The sequence below is a fragment of the Rhynchophorus ferrugineus genome, unplaced genomic scaffold, assembly GCF_030347505.1.
Source record: "Rhynchophorus ferrugineus isolate W39M unplaced genomic scaffold, kcgeb_rfMv2 rfM9, whole genome shotgun sequence".
Taxonomy (NCBI): Eukaryota; Metazoa; Arthropoda; class Insecta; order Coleoptera; family Curculionidae; genus Rhynchophorus; species Rhynchophorus ferrugineus.
In genome coordinates this window covers 38,455,925-38,476,221 of record NW_027472588.1, presented here as the reverse complement: position 1 = coordinate 38,476,221, position 20,297 = coordinate 38,455,925, and the positions used below count along the sequence as shown (strand labels likewise).

At 31.5% G+C, this 20,297-nt stretch overlaps 2 protein-coding genes across 2 annotated transcripts in view; both read left to right on the top strand.

Annotated features, from left to right (window-relative positions):
- Nucleotides 1–20,297, top strand: part of LOC143202883 (uncharacterized) — a 543,964-nt gene that overhangs the window by 467,793 nt on the left and 55,874 nt on the right. The window lies entirely within an intron of this gene.
- LOC143202668 (uncharacterized) lies at nucleotides 1,356–19,389 on the top strand. The gene is made up of 4 exons (XM_076414325.1): nucleotides 1,356–1,385; nucleotides 18,889–19,015; nucleotides 19,065–19,190; nucleotides 19,225–19,389. The coding sequence occupies exons 1-4, from the start codon at nucleotides 1,356–1,358 to the stop codon at nucleotides 19,272–19,274; spliced, it is 333 nt and encodes a 110-aa protein (XP_076270440.1). The 3' UTR covers nucleotides 19,275–19,389.

Here is a 20,297-nt window from a genome sequence, read left to right as displayed (position 1 = left end):
AAAAATTGAAACAAGTGTATTTCGTATTAAATACACCACATTAGTCTGGCTTAACATATTGAATCTGCTTTTCCAAAATACTGACTAATAAAGGGTGTGACAAAAGTCCCGCTATCATTTTGATTGCGCGCCATCTTGGTTATGTGACGTATAGCTCAATTTCGCTTTAACCATTGTGTTGTGTAAATGTCAAAATTTCATTTTATTTTATTAATTTAGTAATGCAATCGTAAGGCTGTTTAGTAAAATTAAAGATTTTTTATATAAATTGACATTGACATTGAAACATCATTACATCCACTAAAAACAACTGTATCGTATAGTATTCGCTCGAAATCTTCTTGTGCCTGAAATAGAAGAGCAAGGACTAGAGGACAAGGTTTCAGCAAAATGGAGCCACAGCACACACAGCTCGTTCAACAATTAAATTATTGAATAACGTTTTTCCACGAAGACTAATTTTGCGAAATGGCGATTTAACGTAGTCAGCCAGATCTCCCGATTTAACAGCACCAGATTTTTTCTTATGGGGTTTTTTAAAATCAAAAGTTTATGTGAATAAGCCCCAAACGATTCAACATCTCAAAGACAATATTCGTCACGAAATTGAAGAAATTTCCCCTCAGATGTTTCCCCGAAAGTTGCATGGCGTATCGCGGTCACCATTTAGCCGATATAATTTTTCAATCATAACAAAAAAAATATATAAAGACCAAATAAACTTTTTATGAAAACAAAATTTAATTATTTTTTCTTTGCGCAAAGTTATCGGCAATCAAATTGGTAGCGGGACTTTTGCCCCACCTGTAATAACCAGATTTAAGAGTTATAGACAATTAAATGTTAAAAAACGTATGTCGTACATCCATGCTATGAAAAAAAACCAGAACAATTTAATTTTCGAAAAAATCTTCAAGAATATGCTCGGAAAAACATACTACAGTTAATAACAAAATGTAATGGAATTTTTCCCTTTAAATAATGTGAGAAATTGAACAATTTGTCAAGCACGCTCTCCAATAAAGTTCCAACACCAAACTGATTGGATCCCGGAATATATAGTCTTTTAATATGGAATTGGCGGGCATTATATCATGCTTATTTTCACTCAGGTTGATCGATGGTTACCCGAAGCTCGCTCGATGGAAATGAGAGTTCGAAAGTTCCATAAACTATTATACTTTTTCCCCAACATCACATAATTAATTAAATATACTACCACATGTAAACAAATCCACCACAATCCAAAACTCCGTTGTAGTTAATGTTGATACAGCCCTTCCATATTTTAAAATTTGAGATCGAAAATAAGTACGGTAATCCCTCGTTATCCGCGGGGGCTACGTTGCGATAAGATGGCAGCGGTTGGCGAGAGAACCATACACGTACGGGTTAAAAGGAGAGAAGTGTGTAATATTGTTAGATTTATAGTTGAAATTATTTTCCTATTTATTAATGATGAAAAATCTATGTATATAATAGGTCCATTGAAGTCCCCGCCCTGACACATAGATGGTGCTACTAGAATTAAATCCATTTATTTTTTAGTTAGCCCTAACCCTCAAAAGATGCGTGTATAAATTTGACATCTGTCGAATCATTAGTTTGTGAATTATAGCATTGTGAGTGAAGCAACTTTTGATAAAAATAATTCCGCGTGTTGATAAAATATTGCTTTTTGAGGGTAAAAAATACAGTTGAAGCAAAAACTGGGCTTGATAAACAGTTTTCGATCATTGCCCCACGAAAATCAACCATCAAGGATGGGTATGCTAAGTTTAGACGTGGTGAAATGAGCACCGAAGACGGTGAACGCAGTGGAACCCCAAAACAGGCTGTTACCGACGAAACCATTTAAAAAACCACCAAATGATTTTGAATGGCCGTAAATTGAAACTAAATTAAATAGCAGACACTCTAAAAATATCAACCGAACGTGTATATCATATCAATCATGAATATTTGGGTATGAGAAAGCTCTGTGCAAAGTGGGGTCGCGCGGACTCATTTTTGGCCAAAAACAACGACGTGTTGATGCAATATTTGAAGATGATCAAACATAATAAACCCGAGTTTTTGCGTCGATATGTGACAATAGATGAAACATGGCTCCATTATTTCACTCCGAAGTCCAATCGACGGTCACCCGAGTGGACTGCCCACGATGAACCCACTCCAAAACGTGGGAAAACACAACAGTCGGCTGGCAAGGTTATGGACGTCCGTATTTTGAGATGCGCATGGAATGATTTTCATGATTTCATTCAACTACCTTGAAAGAGGAAAGACCATCAACAGCGACTATTACATAGAGTTATTGGGCAGTTTGAGGGACGAAATCTCCATAAAACGGTCGCATTTGAAGAAAAAGAAATTGCTGCTTCACCAAGACAATGCACCATGTCAGTGAAAACGATGGTAAAAATCCATTCATCCACCGTATTCTCCAGATCTGAGTCCCAGCAACTATTTCCTGTTCTCAGATCTCAAAAGAATGCTCGCTGGGAAGAAACTTTCGTCGAATGAAGAGGTGATCGCCGAAACTGAGGCCTATTTTCAAGCAAAGGACAAATCGTACTACAAAAATGTTATCGAAAAGTTGGAAGCTCGCTATAATCAGTGTATCACTCTTGAAGGGAATTGTGTTGAAAAAAAAAATTACCAAGAAAATGTGTTTTACTATGGTAGGCCGGGGACTTTTCAATCAACCTGTTACGTATGTAAATATAAAATTTATTTTCACTTATAGCAACTAAAATGCTGATAAAAACATAAAGTAACACTTATAGTACGCAAGTCACAAGGTTGTATTTTTTTTTAATAACACTTTTATTAGATATACTTAATACAATCTTAATTATAAGTTAATTTATTACTACATTTCATTTGTAATTGGATTAATTCGCAAGCAAGACGAGTGCGTGATAAATACATGAATAAGTATTCGTCAATTATAAAATTACACTAAATGTTCACTTTATATAAGATTTTATTCCTTAGTACTTAGTTTTTATACTTTATTACTTACACTTTATGTACGTTCGTATGGTTTGGTTCGCCTCAATCTTCTGATTTCTTGCGCGTTGTCCAGTAGTTATATTGCTTCCACGTTAGTATGATTTAGTAATCTTCTTTCGTGTTTCAAGGCGAAATCTTGGATCACTTCGCAAATCCATTTGATTTCCAGGTCATCGTGCAGTTCTTCATTGGTTACATAGCGATAGGCATTGGTAATCAATCGAAGAACCTTGTTTTGACAGCGTTATATGCATAGATCCAAATTGGCTTTATGATTGTCTGATAAATCAATCTCTTTGATTTTAGATCATGTTGAAAGTATCTTTCGATTAACCAGTATAGTTGTTTTATTTTGGTTCTAATGTGTTTTGCTTATTGTCTAACGTGTTCCAAGGTATTTAGCTGATTCTGCTTGAGGAATCGGGCATCAATTCAATGCAAAATTAACATGAACAAATTTGGAGCTATTGAGTTGAATTTTCCAATCATTTGTCTATTTATAGATTTTGTTGACTGCCACTTGTACTTTTTCTACTGACCTAGGCAGAGATATCATAATAATGCCATAAGAATTACGCCGCCAGCAAAGGTTCCAAGTAGTGTTTCTTTTGCTGTTGGAATGTCAGTAGTGTAGAGCAGATATTCCGAAAAGATATGACTACAGTAGTTGACAAAATCTGTAAATGATCAAATTGTTACCGCGTAACTATTGTCAACAAGATTGTATGCGCTTTGTATAAATTTATGTTATGCGCCTCTTTATAGGGCTGTAGTAGACCATCTAGACCATTATTAAAACTTCATAGTTCGTTACTGTAAAACACCATATACAATATAAATCCTGCAATTGATGATCAGATAACAAAATGTTATTTATTAGTCTTAACTTCAGCCTCAGATGTTGCAGGATGTCATGAAAAATGCCTTAAAAAAGCCGAAAGTTGCATAGCGAATGGCGGTCACCATTTAGCCGATACAATTTTCCAGTTATACCGAAAAAAATATTGAAGACCAGATAAACTTTTTATGAAAACCATACTTATCTTTTCTTTGTGCAAAGTTATAGGCATTTAAAGTGGTATCGGGGCTCTTGCCCCACGTTATATCATTTCTTCAATAAATTTTAAACGCTTTTCCAACGTAAAAAATAATGGGTGTACATTCTAGTCGAATATTTCTCTTCGTCATATTAATTCGTTAAATAAAATACAATCCCCAAGCCCATTTCGAAATAGACCTGTTTTTATTTAATTAAATTGTCGTAAATACGAAATAGCAACAATAAAAAAGAGAATGCTTTGTCAAAATGTTTTTGATATAGTAGAGCGGGTCTCCCACACATTTCCAACATATGTGCGCCTGTATCCGTGAAAAAGTTGTGTCAAAAACTTAATAATAAGCTCTTATCTAGAGGTTTTTTGTTGGGGTTCCAAAGCTGACGCTTCCTATAATTTATCTCGACCGAATTTATGATTTATGACCCGTAGTAGTATACTTTAAGAGGATATGATCGTTTACGTTTTGGTATTAATATAATTTTCTACGAAAATGTTCTTTTCCATAAGCGCAATATTTAAAAACTATTATATATTTTATTTCAATTTTTAATATTTAAGTTAAAATCGCAGTTGGTCTTGTCTTACACTAACTATAGTCTATCCAAAGTAGCAGGGAACTCAAGTCATCTCAATTTAAGACGTCAAAACCTCGCAATGTTGCCGCATATAACTTTGACTTTTAGTTTATTTTAGCTTTTATACATTATAAAATTTTAAACCAAATAAAATAGTGAAACAAAGATTTAAAAAATCTAATTTATTTTAACATTATAGTTAATGATCGCTGCTGCTACCTCAGATAGATTATAGATATCAAAAAGTATTATAGATGCTTATATCAAAGTACTTGTCATATATTAATCGTGTAAAGTTTTGCGGGTGATTTGCCGTCAGAGGTCGCGACTGTCGCCACATATAAATACCGGGAAATTTAAATTCATAATAAATATATAAACACAATTAAATTAATAAAATATATTTTATGCAAGTATGTTTTACATTTTAAGTAAAAATTTCGAAAAGGCATGAGAATATATACATCACATATATGAAAAATGTTTAATTGCAACAATTTATAGAATTTTATATTTTTAATGACATTAAATATAAAAATGTTGTATTTCCACTAAAATAACATTTGATACATAAATGTAACAGTTCCATTAATAACCTATTTCCAGTTGTTACATTTTGACTCGAATATAACACAATATATTTTAAGTACTACTAGCACTTTACTTAGATATTTCCTAAGTACCATAAAATACAAAATAGACATAACACAAAAACTCTTATGCTATTAAGACCGTTTTTTCTTTAATATATATTTATCATGCATATATAATTTTACATTATACACATAAGGTACCTTTTGCATTTATATTGACGTCACTAATCCTCCAAAACAATCAACACTTAGTTATTCCTAAATATAACATCATGTTCAGGATGCCCCACATAATTTATTGAAACAAAAATACTTATAAAGGAATCTACTGGTATAAAATATTAAGGTGCTTTCTTACCTTGAGCCTTGTACATAATTTTAGTAACACAGGAAGTCAAGATATTGCTTCATTCACTAATAAATTAAAATATATCCTAAACCTTGTTAGGTTACATCTATCATACTAGCTCATTTGAATAAATTTGGTATCATTTAACACTAGGGTTGAAGTGTACTCCACTATTCCTGGAAAATATCTGTAATTAAACACACATATTGTTATTTCAGTTCATCATATACTCAGTCATGTATTCATATTTTTATTTTTGATTAGTACTGCAAAACCATCTATAAATTGAGACATTAGAATTAAAATCAATTATACACAGTTGGCATAATAAAGGAGTTACTCAGTTGGATCTTATTTTAGAAAATAATATATTCCATTCGAACCATTGTAACCTAGAATACAACATATAGGTGTATAATCAAAGTTCTAAGAAATGCTACTGCTAAAAAAATATTTTAACATTCTAGGAAACTCTACAAAATATATTTAATTAACAATATTTTCCATAAAACCCAGTATTTCTTCAATGGAATAAACGCAATTATTTATGAATATTAATTAAGCTAAATTTGCAGTTCATTTTATTTTTATACATAGAGTCGCCTAGCGGCAAAACTAAAAATTGTTTTAAATGTACAAGTATGAAAATAAATTTATATGAATTAAATAGAATAGAATTTACAATTACAATTATTAATTTCTTATGTCTGTTCAAACATTGTGTCTATTAAACATGATTTAACACTCTAGATTTAACAAAATATATTTACGAATACAGACACTGCGTGATATATATTTATTTATCTAGTAACCTAGGACATTAATCAATTTACAAAACCAACCGACAGAAATGCGCCCACATACTTCAAATCTAATTAATAATAATCAATATGAAAGTTAGACAATTTAAGCTTAATTATTATTTTACCAATATCATTAATTTAAGCCCGACTATATTTTTAATTGTTGTAGTGATGAGATATTTCCATTATTTACATAGGAGTTACAAGGTTAGTTACGGCAAATCTATACCATTATCAATCAATATATAGATATATTGTGATTATATCTCTATATAAAGCAACTTACGATTACATACCAAAATTTATGAAAACCAAATGAAACAGTGAAATTAACAATTAATATGTCAGCTTTCTCTGGTGTTAATACTACTTGTAATACTATTTAATTACAAATAGTATTGTTTGCTAAAATAATACTATTTGTAATATTTTCTAATCTAAACATAGCTTTATTCTTCTATGGTTCTACTAATACTGTAATAAAGGAAAGTAAAACAACAGCTAATACAATATTATATAGTAATAAAAGGTAGAGCTGGCTGTACGAACTAAGCATTAAAGTAGGCATGGGTTGAGAGTCGAAATGACAGGTATTGGCGGTTGCCTAACTATGCACGTTATTTATTTAATTTATTTGACGCATTTGTAACGCATACTGTATATATAGTCTAATAAAAGTTTTCTACATACGTCATCAAGATGTTTATCGTATTACCCGCCGCAATTTGTAAATTCGATTTAGAATTAGACAATAAATTCCTTCTCATTTTATTCTAGTTAAAAAGAGACACAATGCTGTCTGATTAGTTCGAACACGTAAACGAATGCGCCAGTCACAGTGGTCCGGTTGTCAGACGTATTCAAAATGCTTGAAAGCAATAGTGATAAGAGGTTATAACTCTAACTTATAAACTATTGTGGCTGTATAATTAACTGTAGTTTTTAGATGTACTATAATGTTAAAATAAATTATATTTGATAAAATTTTTGTTCAATTATTTTATTTAGATTAGAATTTTGTTGAGTGTCAAAGCCAAACGGAACTAAAACTCAGAGTTGATAGGGCAACATTGCGACGTTTTGATATCACAAATTAAAATGACATATGTACAAAATAACTTTGAACAGACTATATATTTTAACCTACTCTACATCTCCTTCACATAACCTTTGAAATAGAATTTCTAACAAGGATTTATAAAAATAAACTAAATTATTAGCTAGGCAAAGAACTATTCAGCCGACTTCTTAAACTTAAAACGATTTTATCATTCGATGAACTAAAATTCGCGAACAATTAGAGAAATATTAACGATGGTTTCCTTGCTTTCAGATATTCAAAACGGGATATTTATCTGTTTATCAGTTTTTGACAAGTTATTTTTTCGGCAAAATAAAGCGCTGGAAAAGCTACTTTCAAACAGACCATTGATAAATTTACGATAAAGAAGGGAACCATAAAATGTTTTATTTTTGTTTCTACCCCTATATTATATTTCCTTAGGGAGCGTTTTTCGAAAGAAAATTCTTCTACCGTGTCATAAATTGAAAGCCATTATTCAATTTATGATAGATTTATATATATATATTGTCGTTTACATGTGAATTTTCCACAGTACGGTCCGACAGCAGACAAGCCTCGTTATGAAAGACAACGGACGTCTCGCAACGCTGAAAATATAGTTCTAGTGCTACAGACTCTCCAGAAACATCAATTCGAAGACGTGGTTCCCAATTACACATTTCCGCACGCAGTAAAATTGAAAATTTCTCGTCAAAATTGATAATGAACGATGAAACCCATTCTCTTCTCAGTGGCCACGTCAATAAACAGAACAGTCGGTTTTGGGGAACACAGAATCCTCAATTAATTCATGAAACATCATTACATCCACTAGTATGAAGTGGTATTCATGTCGGTAACATCATTGGTTCCTATTTTTTTGACAATGACCAAAGTGTTGCTGTTACTATTACTGCTGAAAGGTACCAAGGCATGATTCGATAGAGTATATCTGGAAGAGCAAGGACGAGAAGGCATGTGGTTTCAGCAAGATGGGGCCACAGCACACACAGCTTGTTCAACAATTCAATTATTGAATGGTTTTTTCACGAAGACTAATTTTGCGAGGTAGCGATTTACCATGATCTTCGTAAATCTCCGGATTTACCAGCTCCAGAGTTTTTCTTATGGGGTTTTTTAAAATCAAAAGTTTATGATAACATATTAAAGACAATATTCGTCACGAAATTAAAGAAATCCAGTCTCAAATGTTGCAGGATGTCATGAAAAATGCCTTAAAAAGAGCCGAAAGTTTCATAGCGAATGGCGGTCACCATTTAGCCGATATAATTTTTCAATCATAACGAAAAAAGACATATAAAGACCAAATAAACTTTTTATGAAAACCAAACTTACTTATCTTTTCTTTGAGCAAAATTATAGGCAAAGTTGGTACACTCTATCATACATCATCTCAATTTATGACGTTAAAAAGGTGCAATGTTGCCGCATGAGTTTAAGTTTTAGTTTAAATTGACTTTCACCCACAACAATATTCTAATCTAAATAAAATAATGAAACAAAAATGTCATCAAATATAATTCATTTTAACATTATAGTCATCCAAAAACTACAGTTAATATGCCACAATACTTTATATGTTAGAGTTATAACCTCTAATCACTATTGCTTTCAAGAATTTTGCATACGTTTGACAACCAGACGACTTTGAAAGGCTGGTTCAATTACATGCTCGAACTTATTAAACAGCATTGTGTCTCTTTTTAATTAGAATCAATGAAATGAGAAGGAAAATATTGTCTGATTCTAAAACAAATTTACAAATTTCGGTAGGCAATACATTAAACATTTTGATGACGCATGTTCGCAGCAACTTTGGATAGACTATATATGTATAGCATTAATTGAGATTATACTGTGACTCTAAAAAGTCATTTATGAATAAAAATTGGTGGAACATATATTAATTAAAATCATTTCCATCAATTTAGATAACTTTTTTCGGATCATTCTAGCAACATAGTATATATAACACTGTATTGCTGCTTTATCTAGCAACAATAGGTCATTCAATTTGTTAATTGGACGTTATTGGACCTCCGCAGTAACATTTTCATTCAATTTTAGTAATAGCTTGTAAAACACTATATCTCCCTAATATGTACAGCTGGACAAAACCAAAATGAACTAAAGCTCCGAGTTGATACGGCAACATTGCGACGTTTTGACGTCACAAATTTAAATGACATACAAAATAACTTTGAACAGACTATATCTGTATTACATAACATTTATAATCCGAGCTAAATATCTATAGAGACCATTTATAATTTAAAATTTTCGGATTGTAAAAAACCAGCACCAGTTTTTTTTGTTCTGGTAAAATAAAGTTAGGCCGTCATATGTCGGAATATGGAGCCAAATATTTTTATATATTTTTCCTGTTTACTTTTCGTAATTACAACTGAAAGGGAAAATTTGTGGGGGGAAACAAAAGTAAACAAGATAAAATGCAAACGCTACAATGAGTAGATATACATTTGCCTGCCATTTAAAAAACAAACCGAATTGTAGGCTTCATTTATTCGTTTTTTTTTTCCTTGTTGTTGATTCCATTATTTCGGTTTTTGTCTTAATTAAGTTTTTTTTACAAAACTACATTACTGCTGACAATTTCGTATGACAAGTCTCCTTTTTGCCAACGAGGGTTTATCTGGACTGGACCTACAGTTTAACGAGGGCTGCGAACCACGGTCCTCAGCATTAAGCCTACCGACTGGCGACTGACCAACTTTAGAAATAATTCCAGAAGACATCCAGCCTTACCCAGCCTAGTTACTGGCGTGACCGGGATCATTTTCCTCGTCGGATTTTGCACTATTGCCTAGGACAATCATAAATATAAATTTACGACCATGCCCCATCAGGATTAGAACCCGCGACTATCGCAACAGTAGGTGGACCATCCTGTCGCCTTTACCACTGCATCAACCAAACCGACTATTGTAGTTTATATATTAAAATTTTAGTCTGATTTAATATTACTGTTTTTATAAATATTATAGTTTTACTGAATAATCTTAAGTCATTTGCGTGTTGATGACTAATACAAACCTTCGATTCTTTTCCTCTATACACCTAAATCTTTTTATAATTAATAAAAACGAGATTATATTGGTTCAAATGATTACCACAAGATGGTTTTTTACATGCACTAACTAAAATTTCTCCACACAGTTCACGCACTTCAGACAGAACATTTAAGTAGTTAAACATATTTAGCTTACAAGAAATCATAGTTCTCACGTATATCGGACGAATTTGACAAGCTCGTTCGTTTACGTGTTCGAACTAATCGGACACATTGTGTCTCTTTTTAGCTAGAATGAAATGAGAAGGAAAATATTGTGTGATTCTAAAACGAATTTAAAAATTGTGGCTTTGAATAGGCCATAGTAAGTACTAATAGTGTGTCACTTTATGAAAAGTTTCTTCACTTTATTGATATCACAAATTTATTTTCATTTCAAGTACAAAATGTTGTAGTGGCTTACACATGGCACCAGATCAATATTACTTCTAAAAATAAAGTAGAAAAACTGACAAATAAACTGAACGCCTACAGAAATATACAAGAAAGAATACTAAAATCCTGGATTTAAAAAAAAACTTGCGCTCGTAAAGGAAAATGTGTGGAATTATTAAAAGCAATAGGAAGTGGCACATTCAATTTTTTTTTGGGCTCGGTGAAATATACCCACAGCAAAGTATAGTCTTGTATACGATATAAAAGTCATTCATAAGAAAATAGATTGTACAAAGACACAGAAAAAGCAGGATTTAATAGAACATAAAAAGTATACTTAGGACGTACTTAACTGTTTTTTGATACAAAGTTTTAGTATATTTAAAACTAATTAAATAATGAACAACACTTGGTGGGTGGCATTAATAAATTGAGAACAAAATTTAAACTTTATGTTTATATAAAAAAATTGTCTCATATTAAACACAAAAAAAACAATTTCTTAGTAAAGTTGGTTTCAAATAATTTTATTCAAAATTTCCTCATTTATCAGAAGCTAAACTGAAAGAAGAAATATTGAAACTTATAGTTTGATTTTAGTTTCAAAGTAACGATGACTACAAAGGAAAAAGAGGCTTGGAAAACATTAAGTCAGTAGCCATAAATTTATCGTAGATAATATCACAGATAATTTCAAAACTTTTCATTATTTGATGAATCTTCTTACAAGCCAATTTCTTGTACAACAATCTTGACTTTATTCTAAAAACTTAGATCATTTGAGTAAAAAGGAAAGAGAATGGGATGAAAAAAAGTGCTGCTTGGTAAGGGTCCATGTGCTGATGAGAATAAATAATAATCAAAAGTCACTAGACTGCATCCTTCAGAACAGATACATTTTTCGAACATATACATATATTTTCATTGATGCAATGTAGTAAAGCGATATATATAGCATTTTCTTTCAATTGGTAAAAATAGTGCTTTCTTCATTGGCACACAATTGGCTTTCTTCGACACTGAGAAAAATATGCGATCCAAGAAATGGATAGATATTTTCAATTTAATTTTTACATTCTTACTAGTCGTTACCGACTAACTCACAGTTTTTCTTTACAATAACATAAATCTAGGTAAATATTTAAGATCCATCGACCCTATTTTTAACCGTCTTCAAAGAAGGAGGAGGTTCTAGGTGAGCACACAATGAGTGGTGAGTGAAACAATACACTTCCAAGGTGGTCCTATTGGAACCAAGTCACGATATGATGGGAAGAAGGGGGGAAATCGAAGAAAACCCTCAAATTTAAAATATTTTTTAATCTAAAATAATCAGATATTTGGGTATAAAGTTATTGCTGAGCTAATGTAACGAAAAATCGATAGTTGTTCAATGTAAAAGCCAATCAGTTTGCTTTAAGCACTATCCAGATCATATGAGAAGTCGTAGAAGTATTACAGACAACTGTTTCTATCGTTTAACAGTTAGAACGTTAAGCACACAGGCGGAGATGGTGCGTTCGATTTCCGACGAGGGCAGACACTTTTTTTTCTAGTTTGGTTGGAACATTTGTCAAATCACCTAGAATAGGTAGCGGGCCCCAGGGCCTGAAGCATTCCTTATTTTCAATCATTGTTTCTTTATTCCTATTTTTTCTCATACTTTTACTTGGCCTACCCATTGTAATACTTAATTAAACAACTGCATAATTTATTGAGTAAATATCTAACACTAAAGAGAGGAAAATAAAATATTCTTAACAAAAAAATTGAACCGACACAAAAAAAAGTTTTAAAATAAAATATATAAATAATAATAATTGTAATAACTGAATAAAAATTAACAAAAACTTATTTAACCTATCTACTACACGTATTTTATATTCTACTATATACACACAATTTAGCTTAATACCTACCTAAACCTAATTATCTGTTTACAATATTATTTTAACATAAATTGTTATAAATATAAATAAATTTTGTTATAAATTTAAATAATCATTTGATAATGTTTTAACATCCTCACATTCCCTTTTAATATTGTCTGAAGTTTAAAATTTAATGATTTATCATTGGATTCAAAATTATCTACCGGCATGTTGCGGTACAATGTTGCCAGATTCTGATTTTAAAACATACACGTCCGTAGTTGATTTACGTAAAACAGATGCGACGAAAAATTTACAAGAAGAAATTTTCGTCGAATGAAGAGGTGATCGCCGAAACTGAAGCCTATTTTGAAGCAAAGGACAAATAGTACTACAAAAATGGTATATATAAATAAATAACTAATTTTGCCAAAAAAAAATATATATATACCCTTCAATCCTATATTAATACATCATAATTAAGAGAAAACAATCAATAAAATGACTCCCACTCACGCAAAATATACCGAACAAATGAAGCTTATAATTCCGGTTGTTTTTCCAACGTCAAAAGAATTCAGCCGAAATGTTTGTATATTTTTTGTTTGATTCTTCTTCCGTATCGTTGCTAATATGGAACAAATGAGATATTTTTATTTATTATGTATAAAATATAGGTTGAAAATGTATATATGTCTCCTTAATAACAACTGTGGTAATTAAAAATAATTAGCCCTGTTTCCAACAACAGATAAAAAGCCTACTCAGGAATTGAATATATTTTTAATTAGGTTTTCGTATATGAAAAAAGTGTATATCTCGTGGAAATTTATTTGATACAGTAGAGCGAGTCTCCCACACATTTCAGACGTGCGTTTGTGAAATCCATGTGAAAGTTGTATCAGAAGCTTAGCATTAAGCTCTTATTTGGAGGTTTTTTGTTGGGGTTGTTAACTTGACGCTTCCATCTCAGTCAATTTTATTATTTTTTGGCTGCCGGAGTGTAAGAAAATATCGAAAAAATGTCTAAACTTGCTTTTAGCTTTATATTGTAGTATAAGGAAAAGTGTAATTCTCATTATTGTATAGTAGTTAATAGGTAAATAATACTAATTGGAATTTAAAATGTGTATGTATAACAAACACACAAAAAACACTGATTTTAATGGAAGAAATCATATAAAAAGTTTGGTTAAAGTGTATAATAGTATATGTATCTAACTTTTATCGCAAAACCTAACACACAGAACCAGCGACAAATCTTTAGCACACATTTTTCATTACAATTCTTAACAAAAATACATTTGTAGCTTTTAGATTCCACGATAAAAGACGGTTAGTCAAGATATACATGCATCTATGCCACCCAAACAATTATTTTATTATTTTGCCTAACTGTGGTACAGTTTTCAGACGTCTCTAATAACTGTCTCTTTGTAATGTTTACATGAATGCTATGACTAGCCGTAAGTAATCGTAGAATCTACAATATAAAAATGTATTTTTGCTAGAAATTTGACTGAAAATGTTGACAAATTGATATAATAAATTAATTAAAAATACCTAACATCCTTAACTATTCACCATATTCACCAGATTTGAGACCGTGGGACTTACTTAAATGAAAACGTTGAAAAATTTAAATAATCCATTAATTGGAAATACCAAACCTCCTATCAGATATGAGATCGTGTGTCAAACAAAACCAAATTTTTAAATAAGGAAAAACGTATAGAAGATGGACTTCAAAAGCTAAAAGTTTTCATAGTTTACTTTAAAAGAAGTCTCAAGGAACAAACAAAAATTGAAGATGTTTTCTAACGGATTGTCGTTACTAAACCTATAGTATTAACTATCCGCTTAGTATATTAACTATCCCATCTTTTAATAATAATAATATTATAATATCCCATCTTTATTATAATTAATAGTGAGATAGTAATCGCACGAATAATCTACTTCGAAATATTAATACTTGATAATAGCTTACAAGAATTTCCACCGAATATTATCCGAGAAAATAAATAGTTCGCATCTTTCATAAATAATTGGCAAAAGCGGATTTTATTCTAAAACCGGGCGAGATTTACGATGCAATACTTTACAACAAATTTAAATTAAAGCTTCACGGTAAGTGCGCGGCACTAAAGACATTAAAATACAAAAAGAAACGCGAGGGTTCCGAGCACTCGTCCAGGTTTTTTTCAGATTTTCCCCTTCAGCGAACATAATGCATCGAGAGTCAAACGCACATAATGAAATACGTTTCATTCGTCAAATTTTAATATATTTCATGAACGCGATACATTTGAATACGAAATGCGAGTATCCTGAATATGAAGAAGACGAGCTGAAGCAAATTAGGTTTCATTTATTCATTCACAAATATGCGTGATAAATCGTTGATATTTTAATGAATTGACGCAGTATTAAACATAATTAAGCGACGAAACGCGAAAAAATAGTAGGGTTCTGACATTTCTTCATATTACAACGAGTTGAGGAAAATAATTTCAGGTTTTTCTTAGCCGTAGTAGACTAGCTGTAAGTAATCGTAAAATCTACAATATAAAAATGTATTTTTGCTAGAAATTTGACTGAAAATGTTGACAAATTGATATAATAAATTAATTAAAAATAACTAACATCCTTAACTATTCACCATATTCACCAGATTTGAGACCGTGGGACTTACTTAAATGAAAACGTTGAAAAATTTAAATAATCCATTAATTGGAAATACCAAACATCCCATCAGATATGAGATCGTGTGTCAAACAACAAAACCAAATTTTTAAATACGGAAAAACGTATAGAAGATAGACTTCAAAAGCTAGAAACTTTCATAGTTTACTTTAAAAGAGCTTTCAAGGAACAAACAAAAATTGAAGATGTTTTCTAACGGATTGTCGTTACTAAACCTATAGTATTATTAACTATCCGCTTAGTATATTAACTATCCCATCTTTTGTGTAGTTTATTATAATTAATAGTGAGATAGTAATCGCGCGAATAATCTACTTCGAAATATTAATACCTGATAATAGCTTACAAGAATTTCCACCGAATATTATCCGAGAAAATAAATAGTTCGCATCTTTCATAAATAATTGGCAAAAGCGGATTTTATTCTAAAACCGGGCGAGATTTACGATGCAATACTTTACAACAAATTTAAATTAAAGCTTCACGGTAAGTGCGCGGCACTAAAGACATTAAAATACAAAAAGAAACGCGAGGGTTCCGAGCACTCGTCCAGGTTTTTTTCAGATTTTCCCCTTCAGCGAACATAATGCGGGGATATGCATCGAGAGTCAAACGCACATAATGAAATACGTTTCATTCGTCAAATTTTAATATATTTCATGAACGCGATACATTTGAATACGAAATGCGAGTATCCTGAATATGAAGAAGACGAGCCGAAGCAAATTAGGTTTCATTTATTCATTCACAAATATGCGTGATAAATCGTTGATGTTTTAATGAATTGACGCAGTATTAAACATAATTAAGCGACGAAACGCGAAGAAATAGTAGGGTTCTGACATTTCTTCATATTACAACGAGTTGAGGAAAATAATTTCAAGTTTTTCTTAGCCGTAGTAGACTAGCTGTAAGTAATCGTAAAATCTACAATATAAAAATGTATTTTTGCTAGAAATTTGACTGAAAATGTTGACAAATTGATATAATAAATTAATTAAAAATAACTAACATCCTTAACTATTCACCATATTCACCAGATTTGAGACCGTGGAACTTACTTAAGTGAAAACGTTAAAAAATTTAAATAATCCATTAATTGGAAATACCAAACCTCCTATCAGATATGAGATCGTGTGTCAAACAAAACCAAATTTTTAAATAAGGAAAAACGTATAGATGGACTTCAAAAGCTAAAAATTTTCATAGTTTACTTTAAAAGAGGTTTCAAGGAACAAACAAAAATTGAAGATGTTTTCTAACGGATTGTCGTTACTAAACCTATAGTATTAACTATCCGCTTAGTATATTAACTATCCCATCTTTTATGTAGTTTATTATAATTAATAGTGAGATAGTAATCGCGCGAATAATCTACTTCAAAATATTAATACCTGATAATAGCTTACAAGAATTTCAACCGAATATTATCCGAGAAAATAAATAGTTCGCATCTTTCATAAATAATTGGCAAAAGCGGATTTTATTCTAAAACCGGGCGAGATTTACGATGCAGCACTTTACAACAAATTTAAATTAAAGCTTCACGGTAAGTGCGCGGCACTAAAGACATTAAAATACAAAAAGAAACGCGAGGGTTCCGAGCACTCGTCCAGGTTTTTTTCAGATTTTCCCCTTCAGCGAACATAATGCGGGGATATGCATCGAGAGTCAAACGCACATAATGAAATACGTTTCATTCGTCAAATTTTAATACATTTCATGAACGCGATACATTTGAATACGAAATGCGAGTATCCTGAATATGAAGAAGACGAGCTGAAGCAAATTAGGTTTCATTTATTCATTCACAAATGTGCGTGATAAATCGTTGATATTTTAATGAATTGACGCAGTATTAAACATAATTAAGCGACGAAACGCGAAGAAATAGTAAGGTTCTGACATTTCTTCATATTACAACGAGTTAAGGAAAATAATTTGTTTTTTTTTTATTTTCAGAATGAATTTATTAATATAGATTTCATAAAATAACATGAACACCATATAATATAGTACATTTTGTTATATGTTGGCAACATTGTTTCTTATCTGCGAGAATTCAAAGAAGCGATAGGGACAGACGAGTGGATGATTCGAAAACGAATCTATAACGAGTCATTTATACGAGGGTCACTATTTATATTTCGGGAATAGCAAAAAAAACAAGTAGTTAGGCTGCGCATATATTTTTATTGTTTTTCAAAGAACTCGATACACTTTTGCATACGCTTAAATCAATTTTCAAAGCATTTATTCCAATTCCGAAAGAGGTATCATCAAAACATGATTTTTGAACCTTTCATTAGCTTCTTCGGGCTATGAAAATCGTTGACCACGCAGTTTATTCTTCACGAATGGGAACAAAAAGAAGTTATTGGGTGCCAAATTAAGGCTTTACAGCGGATGACCCATTTATTCGATGTTTTAACTGTTCTACGCGATCTAGAGGCACTGTTACAATATTATCAGTTTTCCCGAAGAAACAGGCCTCCATTTTCTTTGAAATTCTTCGTGAGCGAACAACTTTTGTTGGATTTGGTTCATCTTAGAACACCTATACAGTTTACCGCTGCTTACTTTCGGGCACATACGAATATATCCATAATTCGTCACCTGTCACGATTTTAAAAACGTCTTTCAAAGCACCGCGATTGAATTTCTTAAGCATTTCTTTGCATCAATCGACAAGAGCCTTTTTTTGAGCGATTATCAAATTGTGTGGGATCCAACTCGAACATAACATTCGCACAGCTAAGTGTTCATGTAAAATCGCATATATGCTGGTGGAACTAATGCTCAGGAATGTCTCAATCCCACAGTAGGTGACATGACGATCTTGCTTAATCATTTCGTACACAGCATCGATGTTTTCTAGCACAACAGCCGATTTTGGACGCCCTTCACGAAACTCGTCGGACAGTGAACTACGACCACGATTGAATTCACTAAACCAGCGATACACGGTGGTTTTTGAAGGATTCGAAAATCATTTTCTTTCAACTAAATATAAAATAAACAAATAGCGACCGGGCGACCAAATGTTCTGAGTACGTATATCATAGAATAAAGAAATTTAGAAGTGAAAGTTATATGAAAAAATCGGGTCCCACGTTTAAGCTTTTCGAAATCCCCGTTACGCGACCAAATGTAAATCAAAAATGCAACAGCTATATATGTGTTTCTCTGTCGTTCGGCCTCGGTATTAATAGTTCTAACCTAAGCAGTTAACGGCCATTTTTAGGTGATATAACTTGTTTATTTACGTCAAGTTTTTCGGTATGTATTTTTATATATATTCGACAATTACTTTAGATTATTCTGTGTATTTTAATTTATTAGTGTAATAAAAAGAAAACCTTAAGGGGATCTCTTATGATCTCCTATGTAGGTCCAGGAAAGTTTGTAATCATTTTATAGATGAAGACTATAGACCAAAATGTGGAAAGCCATGGCTGAAACAGGATATAATTCCTACTAGTAATTTAAATAGTAAGTATTCTGTTAAATAATAATGATTTATTGCACTGAAATAATTAAGCTTTTTCTTTACCTTTACTACAAGACAAGGAACATATGCCCCCAATGGCAATATTAAATCACATAAGTTTTTTGAGGCTGATAGATATAGACGAGATTCTTCTACACCAACAAGACCCAGAAATAAGTATATAATAAGAAATTTATGTGTTCATTTACAGATAACTCAGCCTGTCCCATCAGTTTCGTTTCAGATTGGATGAAGAACTAATGGCTTTATTGAAATGCAGTGGCAGAGGATATAAACTGTTATCGAAGATATTCTGCTTGCCTTCTAGAAGAACATTAATGCAGATACTGAATAAAGTTCCTTTTTGCTGCTGGAGTAGAGTAACCTCTAATTTTGGTCGTTAGTTCAGAAACTTGACTGTATAGACTGAACTGCATTTGTCATATTTGATAAAATGTACCTCAATTTAGGTAGGTTGTTAATTTAGTTTATTCTAAAAAATATTACAACAGAACCATTAAAAGTTATACTATCCTATTTTAATGTTTGTTTTAGGTTTGTTTTAAATATTATAGAGAAGATACTATCAGTGGATACGTGTTTTGGGTAGTGGAGATATCTCTGTGATTATATAAATGTCTTTATGGTCAAGGAAAATTAATGTAATTCTAATATATCAATAAAATATATTTAAATATATTTATTTTTTTATTTTCACAGTAAAATTAAAAGAATTTTTTTAATTTCCCGCTAAATTTTTTAAAATTCCCGCTAAACATTTTTAAATTTCCCGCCGTAACTAACTGTCATACGGCGCATGCGTAAGCGCCCTCACACTGGGATTCCGAACGTAACTTGGAACCAAGGTTAATAGGAGATGCCCTTCTAAGTTTCTTTATTCTATGACGTGTATCGTCAAAAATGTCAAACTTTACGATGGAACCGTCAGATGGACTCACATGACAACAGTGTTGCCAATTCCCGAAATATAAATAGTGTCCCTCATAGATCGGAACAAGAGAGGACTGTTAAGTTTTTTTTTAACAATAATGTCTCCCTGGACCGTTCCATGTAGATTTTTAGTCAGTCATTCATAGTAATTGCATCTTGGTACAACATTAGTTAATCTAACTTATAATTCTAAATATATCAGTTGTTATTGTTACTAGTTGTTACAATATATTATATGTTATGATATTTCAAAATGTTTTAAGTAAAGTCTGCGGAATAATTTAATCGCAAAAAATAAAATAAGGAACATATAAATCGTGTTTTCTTAAATAA